Source organism: Anas platyrhynchos, chromosome 2, assembly GCF_047663525.1.
Source record: "Anas platyrhynchos isolate ZD024472 breed Pekin duck chromosome 2, IASCAAS_PekinDuck_T2T, whole genome shotgun sequence".
NCBI classification, from domain to species: Eukaryota; Metazoa; Chordata; class Aves; order Anseriformes; family Anatidae; genus Anas; species Anas platyrhynchos.
In genome coordinates, this window is record NC_092588.1 from 100,116,207 (window position 1) to 100,127,814 (window position 11,608).

Consider the following 11,608-nt stretch of genomic DNA (forward strand, 5'->3'; position numbering starts at 1 on the left):
TCCATTTGCACCGATGAGCATCACTTTATCTGCAAAACTAAACGCTGTTTCTGTACCCCGAGTGGGCATGTACATTGGTGATGTCTTATTTTCTCCACAGATATGCCAAGCAGAGGATCTGTGAAAGGAATATTGCAGAGTCATGCAGGTGAGTGTGTTTTATCACCCACGCTGAGAGGAGCACAGCGGGTGTGAAGTCCCCAGCCGGTGAATCTCCCAGTACCCCCCAGCTCCCATAGCAAAGCCAGGTAAGCAATGGAAAGGGAGTATGGCAGTGAGCTTGGTTCAGCCTTTCAAATGGCTTCCATGTCTTTGCAGAGCTCTTGAAGCTCATTTTTTTTACTTATTCCTACACATCTTACTCATTTTGTTAGTGATGATGATGTTAGGTAGCAGAAATGCCCATTGTTCAGGCCATTTGCACTGAGTCATGTTGAATTCTGCCTAAATGTGTAATTCTGAAACACTAACAATTTTTGAGAAATAAATTCATTTTTTCTTATAAATTTGTGGGGGCAAGGCCTAGAAAAAGAAGTTCTGACAGTATTAGAACATTTTGTTTAACACTTGGGAACAACACTTTTGAAGATTTTTCCTCTGATTTTGTTAAATATTGTTTTACATTTCCAATACCATATATTGAATAATCAAAAAGGAAAATAAAATATTCACTTAAACCTAAAATTCCGGGAATATCTGGGATATTTGTTTATCCTGATTTTTTCCAGATGGCAATTTCCCTTGTCTGTTCATTTTTTACTACATTTTCAGAGATATGTATAAGGTGAAGGAGAGAAAGGTAATTTTCCTGTAGACATGATGATACTCTCTTTATAAGCAGGGCAGAGATAATAGAGATATAATCTTTTGTTAGACCAGCTTGTATACGTGGAAAAATTAGTAAAGCTTTTAAGTGCAGAAAGCTTTCTTTGGTCTGACACAAAAGCAGCTGAGTCCAAAGCCAAACAGAAGTTGAGAACAAGGAGAACTAAGTTGTTAGGGTACCATGACGATTTGAAGTCACATATTAATATTATTTAGTGTCATTTATTTGTTCCATGGGATAAGGCATGATATACCCGTTTCTGTTCAGAAGTGGTGAGTACAGGTTTCTACACAGCACCTGTGCACAGGGAGTGCTTACACCATTCATCAGCCATATTTCAGACCCATCTACTTACATGATACAAGGATGTGAAGACTAACCCTATGTGCTTTCCCAGAAGGCACTAAAATGTGAAAATGTATAGTTTCATTCTATAGTGATAAAGCACAAAGTAAACATAGATTAAAGGCTTCTTCCCCCCACCCACTTAAAAATGCAGAAGTTTATCCTTGGGTCTTATTTTATGTATTTTAGGTGCCTCACAGGCACATGATCCTACCTACCATTACTTAAATTACCCGGATCTGTTTTGTCACATGAAACAGTGATTTTGCAAATTGAATCAATTACTTTTACATTGATCACTGAAAGCTCAAAATAGATCCTGCTGAAATGAAACTGTAAGACCTCACACCCCATACTGACTGCTTAAACATCATATTTCTAGAACATGGCTATGGCAGTAGTCTGCAGCTCCCTAAATGCAACATTAAGGACAAAGATCTTTAGAAGCACAATTCTTTCCATGGTCTCTCTTTTACACTTCTTGCAGAAAAGAACATATTTGCAGTATTCTTATCACACAATCATAAGTCATTCCTGTGCCCTGTCCGTCCCTTAAGTCAGGTGAGATGGAAAGAAAGCTGGAACCAAGAGAACTACACAGTGAAGACTTGTTTGTATGTGGCCTAATCCCCTGTGCAACCACTTTATGACTGGTCACAGTCTAAATTTTATCTGGAAGAAAAACTTATAGTATTAGCAGGGTTTTAGTAAGAAAAAATTATCTTATGCTGACTGAAACTTCAATTAAGAAAGCATTCAGGGAGCCAAACAGACTGATAAAGAGGAAAGGGTCTCTTGGGGTTTGGTTTTTAATCTGAGAATTCAGATTCAATATGAATTGTTCCCATATGAGATCATGATGTTCTTGAAAATAATTTAGATTAAGGAGTAAGGAGGTGATGGTTTTTTGTTGTTGTTGATTTATTTCCCCTTCTCTCTCCTTCTGCTCTGCAGACTTGGAGGTTTGGGTTTGTTCGGTTATTGTTGTTTGCAGTCCTTTACAGTTGTATTTTTGCCGCACAGTGGACAAAAGTGGTCAGGACTGAGCAGAGTCACCATGTAGCTCAGCAGCAGTGACCATGACTTTTAATTGAGACCCAACAGCTCTGGTTTCTTCTGAAATGCCAGCAGAAGCTTTGACTAATCAGCCAGTGCAGCTGCAGGGCGAGGCTTGGAGCAGCTCATGTAATATTAAGTCCTTTGTTTTCTTGTGTTCATGAGGACACTGAACTACTTGTTCAGCAGGCATGACCAGTGGCCACAAGTCAGAACACCAGCTGATTTCTCAGTGCAAAAGCCATACGCACATGCACACTCACTGTGGGTAGGTCTTGGCTCAGGCCACAAACACACACACACACAAGCTCAAGGGGCAGCTAAAAATGGCTTTAACTAAAATTGTTAGGGACTACACAAATAGGCCTGTCCCAAAAGAGCATGAGATCCTGTTTCTGTGGCACAGCAGCTTTAAGTTGTGGTGTGGTCTCCACCATGACCTCCACCAGGCCTGGACTTCCTTCCTTCTGTTCGAATGCCACGTACTGATGGCATTCAGCTAACAAGCCACTGGCTTTCAATTAACAAAAACTCCATGCCCTATCCAGCTTATCATCTACAAGAATATCTCCCACTTTGTGGGAGATATTTCCTCTCTTAGAGATGGACCCAGGTTGGTTCCTCTATTTCCTCTCTTAGAGATGGTCCCAGGTTGGTTCCTCAAATGTTCCCAAGATGCTGAAGGACAGTGAACAAGTTGGTGACACTGCACACATCTGAATTGTCTGGTGACTTGCAATTGATCCTGGGGGAGTTGGCACTGTCCCTACCACTGTGAAGTCCCCAGCTGCAGTGTGTAACCTCTGCATGCTCATACTTTTTTCTTTTTTTTTTTAATTCGTTGAAGAACTTGTGTTGACAGTCAGTCTTTCCCACTAGTTTTTAATGCTATTATCTTTAAACATCTTGTGTACATTTCCATTGTTGACACCTTTCCTGTCTGTATAAAATTTGTCTTTTCACTACCAACTGTTATGAAAGGCATGAAGACCCTTTAATTTCTTTTCTCAAAGAAGGCACTCCACTGTTTTTGTGTTTTTTTTTACCGTCTTGCCTCTGTCCTTTTGATATTTTCAGTTCATGTCTTCTTAAACAAGGGAGCATGAAACTATATCCAAAATGACCCCCAAAATTCATCCAAGTTAAGATACCTGAAGAAAAGCAGTCATTTATTGAATACTAGCTGCTACTCTCAGTAACTAGTTGTGGAAACTTGGGGGACTGATCTTGCAAGTGTGTAATGTAAACAACTTTATTTGCCTAACTACTATTACTGATATTTTGATGCTATTTTCACAGATACTTTTAGTGACGTGGAAATCTTCACAGGACTGGACCTATCCCAGGCATTTGTGAATCAATACTCATATTTATCACTTTTTCTAGCTCATCCATCAGTATATCCTGATATGTCCTTTACTGTTTTTGAAATACAAAAAAAAAAAAAAAAATCAGAAGGGACTATATCTCAACAGGAAAGGTATGTGCATATTCTTTTTGAGGTCAGTACAGCTAGTGGTTTATGGCTCCACAGACTGCTGCCAGAAACACTTGCTGATGAAGATAATTTTGGGGGCAATGTGGGGAAAACAGGATAAATGCAAAGAAATGAGCTATTAAAAATTTTTAAAAACACTCATTTGTTGCACTGCATTTAAGATCCTCCCTTCTGAAGGTACCCTAACAAATTTACATACTGACCACTAATAAGAGACCTTACAGCAGTACCATCTCATGCCTGCTGTATATATAATGCCAAGTATGTGCCTCAGCAATCTGACTCTGAGCATCATCAGCCAGCCTGGGCATCAAAACTCATCAGATGGTCTTTACAAACAGACTGATGAACACAAAGATCAGGGATCAAATATCCACACCAATTTATGCACTTTACAGCTCACAATATCATCAACGAATTTACTCAATGGGTAATATGTAAAAAGACCACTTCTGAGAAAGGAAAAAAAAATAAAAACTGGCAGTCTTTTGTTTAAATAAAAAAAAAAAAAAGAGAGAGAGAGAGAGAGGATGAAGAAGAAGGCAAAACTGACAGAAAATGTTTCTTCCTAAGATGTGTTAGAATAGCTGTACACAGTAATAAAAGCCTATCAATTGCTTGGTATCAGCTGAGCATACATTCACTGTACATCAAGCCTGTGAGGAGTCTGTATTATTTATAATATACTTTCTTCTGCTGTGGTTAAAGGTGTGATATCAAAAGCAGGTCCTGTGGCCCCAGACATCAACTGAAGATGAGAATATGACAAGTTACATTTATGGCTGGAAAATGATTGAATTTCATGATAAAATTGAAACCTGTCTGTTCTGAACAAAATAAAAAATTTTAAAGGTAAATGTTGAGCCTAAGACTATTTCACTGGAGTAATAAAAATAATTTTCCCAAAACTAATTTAAATTCTCCTTGATATTTAATCATTCACAGTTTTTAGAGAATAGGAATGCATTGTCCATTTTCAAAGAATCACATGGCATAGGTAATTAATTTTTGATTGTATACAAGTTGATGTTTGCTATTTTAATTATGTAAACATACTCTGTGATCTTTAGAAGTGAATGTATCTGTACAAAAATCAGCATCTCCATCCCAGTTTATTCATCTACCATCATGTCTCAGGTAAGTGATCGGTTTTGCATGTATTTAAATGTTTATGTAGCTGTGTTAGCTTGACATCAAAAAAACAACTCATTGCATGCTTGCTCTCTTCATCTACTTAGATTTTATATAGTTTTAATCTCAATTCAGTTACTACATTTTAATCTTTACAACATTGGCCAGTCTCAAACTAACCTGATAGAAGGGAATAAGCCTCACAGATAGCTAAATTCCTACAGGTTTAATGCAAATACCCTAGAGAAGAAAGAGGCAGATTAGAGTCCCAGAAGAGAAAAAGGCTGTGGAAAGTTCAACCCTTATTCAACACCAGAGAATCAACATGGGGCTGGGAAAAAGACTGCCCTTCTATAAAATCCTCAATTGTAGAGGAAAAAAAAAAAAATAATAACACTGAACCCACAAGTCACTAGGAGATGTGCACCCTAGGAAAAGAGATTTCATTAGTCCAAATGCTTTCAGTGCTGCGTATTTTTCATGTGATTTACAGCCCTGTTCACCAATGCCTTGGAACAGGCATACAAGCAAGGACCACTGGGCTGTCTGGTCTCACATCCTTCCTTTCACAAAGCCCACTGATAACCTCTTCAGAGGAGGAAATCTTGCAGGGGGGTATTTAAATTACAATGAATGGGCACAAACCTTTTCCCAGCACAACAGGTAGGCCTTTTTCTTCTTTAATACTGTTTCTTATTGTGGAGAGGTGCTATGTTTAAAAGAAGGCAGTCTGTCACTTCCATTTCTGCTGCAGTAGTTACACTGTAAGTTAGGGGGGAAAAAGTTTCCAGCTGAATAATAATAATAATAAAAGTTCCATTCCTATTGCACTGGAAATGTGATTAAAAGGCAGGGAATAGCCTCCAAGTAGAAACTGTTTATGAGGTATTTTATTAGAAAGTGTGTTTTTCTGGCTCAGGGTTCAAATCAGAAAAATAAGTTACTTCTGAACACAGGAGACGACACTAATTTTCATTCATTAGTTTTACTAAATCTGCAGCAGGCTTGAGGCCATTTTTATTTGCTGTTGTCAGCAAGAAGTTGCATGCTGGATACAGTTTATTTAAACTGGGGAAAATATTCAAGCGGACAAGGTTGTAAGTTTACCTTAGTTAGCTTTGTTGCTTGGCTGCTTGAGTGTTGGTTCCAGAAGTGGGCAGTATTTGGACATTTCTTTTCAATGCTGTCCTCTTCTTTTAAAGCTCATCTGCTTTCAAAGAATCTCTGAAGCTCGCTGCCTTCAGCACCTGTGCAGTCAAACGGGTTAGAGGAGGCCAGCAAATCCAGATCCAATTCAAATTTTCAGAACAAACGTTGATTGCGCTTGGCAGTGAGGATTATCTTCGAACAACAATAACAACAAAAACCCACGCTGTCCCTACTGTGGAGCATGGCACAAGCCACAAGTACTGTGAGGGTAAATGAAGCACCACCACCCTTACAGGCAGCTCTCTGCACTGGGGGTGCACCCTCACAAGCTACCTGCTCACAGACACTGTGGATGGGTTAGGACACCAGCAATGCAGGCGCCCCGAGCATGTGTTCCCCAGCTCATGATCTGAGGTTACCCTGGCACTGTAGCTGCAGTTTGTATGCCAGTATGGGAGATACAGGTAAGGGAGCAAATTCATTCCTCAGCTATGGGCACTGAGGAGCTGGGAGACACCAGGGAGCTGATCTTGCTGTCTCTATAATGGAAAATCTAATATGCACTGATAAATTAGCAAGTTTAGCTAAGAAATACAGCTGATTAAGTTAACACACAGTTCTGGAGACCTTTTCTTTCATGAGCTGGTAAGATCATTCTTAAGTATAGTCCAGATAATCAACATACATTTTTTTCCCCCTTTGCTCAGTCAGTCCTAGTGATTTTCCTTCAAATTCTTCTGTGTTTCATCCACAACTTTCTTCTGCCTTTGATGTTTATGGCACAACCTAACTGGAGTCAAAGACTATGAATATAGCTGGCAGATGCGATGTAGAGTCTTCCCCAACACCCTGACACCCAGATCAACTAGGCAACAATTTTCAGAAGACAATGATCCATACATTTATCTTTGCGTAGACAAATGCGGTCTGCAAACATATTCAATAGTAGAATAGGCTACTACCCATGTTTTCATCCCTATACCCACCTGCCTAACATTGCTGCCTCTTCAGATCTTGCAGCAGATACTCTCTTGTTCTCATTCACTAACTCATTTCAGTTGGGACAACCTCAACAAACAATTGGTATCCCAATTTTCTAGCTAACCCACTTCACTCTGACTGAAACATGTTGAAGAGCAATTACACAAGCTGCTCCACTGGCAGTCTGGAGGCAAAGGCGCAAAAAGAAAGAAATGAGGAAAAGGCTGAGCACAGAAGTGTCATCTGGATCCAAACACTCAGCCCCCCCGCACCTCCTCCCAAAAAGCAGATAACTCTTCTCTGCCTCAGTGTTTCAGCATGTCCTTTAGGGAGATTCACACCACCTATGATTGTGCTTTGAATTTTCTGCTCTCTTACATCCTCTCAGTAATATTTAATCTTTTATTTTCCTTTGGCAACATGAAGAACACGCCATATCTGTTTTGAAGAAGGAGAATTATTTGTTAGAGGACTGACATGCCAGAAATACCTGTATTTTTCTTAATGAACCTCAGAGATTGTTTCCCCTGAATACAGAATTCTGTGAGAAGAACTGAAATGTGATCTTGTTTTCCATATCAATATTGAAGCAGTTTGCCCTTTTTCTTTATTAATTTTTTAACATTATGACATGACCAAAGCTCTTCTTTGTCTCTCAGTCTCATAAATTCTAACTTAAGCTGCCATTCTGGTGAAGATGAAAAATTAAAATTCATGATTTTTATTTCATAAGGTAAAGTGGACCTGGACATGAGCACATCTGAGTAGAAAGCCAATTGTTGACCAATTGCTGACACTCACTGCAACCCAGGCTAGGAGGAGTTTATTGCATATGTAAAGTATCAGACGGGTAGAAAAATCAAGACCTGCAGTTCTCTATATATGATATAGCAGTTACAACAAGAGAGGGGAAAAAAAAAAAAAAAAAAAGGCCTAGGCCTATCTATATACCCCTGCATACCTGCATAGACCTTGTCCTTCCACATGAGACTCCTGACAGAGTGCAAGCTCATGTCGAATGTAACAATAGTTTTCCTGTAACAGATACTGCTCTGCTTTGAACCTGGTTTGTCATCAACAATTCACCTCACATAGGACACCAAATGGTGTCCCTCATGTGAAAACAACTTGTAAACTAATAAATAAGAGGAAGAGATATTTAATAATTGATAATGAAATGGAGTAAAACCAGTGACCTTGGCAGGAAACATTCTGTGTCTTATTAGCAATTGCCAGAGCTAGTCATCCATCCTCCTTAAATCCATTTCCTGAATGTGTTGTATCTTTTGAATTTATACTGCTGTGGCATCAAAGCATGAACATTGCATTTCTGATGTTTGCTGTCTTGCAGTCTAAATCCAGCAGGCTTTGCTCCTCCTACCAACAATGGCTGTTTCATCTATTTTTCCTACATACAGATATATGCTTCTCTAAATTCTCCACAAAAGTCTAACTGTAGAAGTATTTGTGGATTCAATAATTTTATTGATCTCTGTAGCCTCAGGTTGCATAGTGCCTGAGCACAACTGGAGTTTATGGACCACTGGCATGAGGTATATATTTCAGCGTTCTCCTTATAAGCCAGAGGAAAAATGAGGGCCATATTATCCCTTCTACGAGTTTTATGGTGGAAAAAAAGTGCATTGTAGACAATGATTACTCAGTACATTGTGCAAAAATCATTGCCAGGGACCAAAAAAAAACACCTTCTATGCAGTGTTGTTGGCAGTACAACAAACATTCTACACCAGTCTTTTTATAAGTAGCATTAATCTTTCCTGCTGGAGTTGGCCACTGTTAATGCACTGTCATGGTAAGGCTGTATGTTTAAACCATTCGGATGTCCTTCCATTTTAAATAAACTGTTTTTCAGGTATCTTACAACCAAACCATCTATATTTCCTTTCTGCATCTTTTAGAAACTTAACAGGAAAGGCTGCTAGATTAATGTCATATAGGAAAGGATGCTGAGATTAACCACAATTACCATATACATATATAGGAATATATATTCACACAAATGCAAATGAATATATATGTGTTTATGCAAATATATATATTTGTGTGTTTATATATATAGATACATACAAACATGCCATAGATGGAAGTATACATATAAAATTTTCAGATGTAGCTATTGCAGCCACATTTGAAACCATTGCTGAATGAATAGTTGACCCACTTAATCTTTTTCTAAAGAAATGCTTTGCTACGTTATTTTTGTCTTTAGTTGCATTTTGAAGCACTCACCCCTAAATTAAAGCTCGGGAGGTTCCATGTTTTAGAAAAAGACTAGCCTTCACTTGTCTCCAGAACAAGAGCAGCCTATTCCCTGAAATAAACCTTCCTAACAATTTTTCTCAATGTGTTGTGTATTTTAAGGACTCTGCGGCAGCAGCAGCAGGGGAACAGGTCAAGTATTTTTGATGATTTCATTCCTTACACAACACAGCTAATTATTTTGGAAGGTGTTTTTTTTTCCTTTCATCTTTTCATTCCACACAAATATGGATTGATTTTTTTTTCTTCTGCCATTGCCTGCAGCAAAGTGAAATGCACACATAAAATAACCATATAAAAGTCTAACAACTTTTTTCAAAGTGTTTTCTTACACATCCTCCTGGAACAAAATTCACAGAAGTTTGTTGTTTGGAGGGGTTGCAAGAAAGTGGGGATAGGATATTTATACATCTGCCTTTGGAACATTTTTAAAATAATAAAACCTCTTATGAGCAGCTGCAAGGAAGAAAGTGAGAATTTGGAGATTAGACTATAAGTGGCATCAATGGCAGTAAACAATAAATGAGAGTTGAATGAAAACTGGAAAAAAAAAATCTCATATATGTGTTGAAATTTGTTGGTGAGTTTTGATTAGTAGCCCCCTCAGTGCTTGCTTTCTGAAGGCATTTGAGATTTTGGGCTGCAGTGCCATCTTTATTGTCCAAGTCTAAAACTCAAATAACCATTTACTTACACAAAATTTCAAAGGGCAGAAGCACTATCTTCACTAGCTACTTTGAGGGAGGTTACATAAAGCACAAATAAGGTAAAGAGCAGAAGCATCTTGCTGGGGTGTAAAAGTAGCCACCTCTGTATTCAGACTTGAAAATCAGGAGGGGTCTGATTTCCTCTCAGATTCAGGGGAGGAGTCCGGTTCAGTGGTGAACTGCAAGTTATATTGTGCAATAGATGAAATTCAAGCATAAATTATCCTGTCAAGGTAGCCTGTCACTACTAGAAATTACTTGAAGCAATCTGCACTGGTGTTGAATGATGTTGGCTGTTGGTTATTTTCCACTACCCAGTATGATCTGAAGTAATAGAGCTATTTACATGAAAGTACATAAATTACTTTATTTAGCTCTGGGAACAATGACATTTTCCATCCCAACAGCCACTTGGAAGCTTGTAGGGATGCATCCACAGCTTCCAGAACACTGAAACACGATTTGTGTTTGCATTTGGGCAGGGCACCCCCAAAGAAGTGCCCTACAGACTCTCCCTAGAATGGCAGAAGTAATCACAATCCCGGGCCAGACTGCTCCTCCTGACACCATGGACGAAACGTTCAGATGAACGCAAAGTGAGCTGGAACACGTCTTCAGGGGCTGGATGTCTGACAAACTAAGGCATGCATCTCCTGATTGTCTTTGTCAGCTCTTAGTAGACAATGTTTTAACATTTACAGGTAACTGAATGCTGCCATTTCCAATACACTTGCAGTAAGAATCTCTCTCATCATTAATTTTACAGACTTCTATAGACGTTAAAATGGTGTTGACATTTAAAGCACGCCAACTCTAATACTTGCAACCAACATAGACGTCTGCATATTTGAAAATAAAGTTCTACTCTGCTGGCAATTATTCTGGTTTCTAGAATTCAGCATTTGTCTTGGTAGGTAATGTGTGTGTGCATGCCTGTGTATGTGTATATTAGAAAACATATGGAAAGCTGGAGGCAATTTTAAAGGCACTCCCCTGCAAATTCTGAGTTGAAAAAGAGTCTTGAAAAACAGTAGCCATCTTATGAGACAGAGGTTGAGCAGGATGGTCCATCCTGGAAAAGCTCTGTAGGACTGGCAGAAAGGCAGCTTGCCCGCAGGAATCTCTGCCCCATCTCCCTTCTAGGGAAAACACAATTTGTGGTTGTATTTTCTGGCTTTGTCAGTTTGATCTAGGGTTTGTTTTCTCAAGGATGAGAACCCACTGCAAAGGGTGATACCAGCAGGGCCCTGAGAGCGCCAGCAGCCCTTACTGGCCCTGCCCACCTGAGGGCCTTCCCTAGTCCTTGCCCATGGCCCAGGACCCCAGTGCAGCCCAGCCTGGGGCCTGAGGCTGATCTCCAGCTCCCCACAGACTGATCCACAGGACAATGTCCCAGCATGGCCTCAAACCTGCCTCATCACCATGAACTTGCCTAAGAAGCTGTCCTGACCCCAGCTACTTGCCCTCCCCAAGCCTGCCCTGTTCACCTCTCTCTGGGATGGTGGGACCTGACCCTGGCTGAGAAGCCTGCTGGCTGGTTCCTCCTAGCACCAGGGTTAGCTTTGCTTTGGACAAGGAGCAGTTTGCAGATGTTTCACTTGGGTCTCCATAGAGTCACCAGAGAGGCTCTTTCTC

General features: G+C 39.6%; 1 protein-coding gene across 2 annotated transcripts in view; it reads left to right on the plus strand.

The window, feature by feature from the left end:
- Window positions 1–4,583, plus strand: part of POU6F2 (POU class 6 homeobox 2) — a 323,051-nt gene extending 318,468 nt beyond the window's left edge. The window contains exons 10-11 of one of the 2 annotated variants that reach the window (XR_011806837.1): window positions 101–248; window positions 3,527–4,579. Coding sequence is in view for 1 of the 2 variants with exons in the window: in XM_072033298.1 (XP_071889399.1) it covers window positions 101–152 (52 nt within the window). In the remaining variant the exon portion in view is untranslated. Of the gene's footprint in view, window positions 1–100 lie in introns of both variants that reach the window. The other variant, XM_072033298.1, reaches the window with a different exon arrangement.
- Window positions 4,584–11,608: the final 7,025 nt, after the last annotated feature.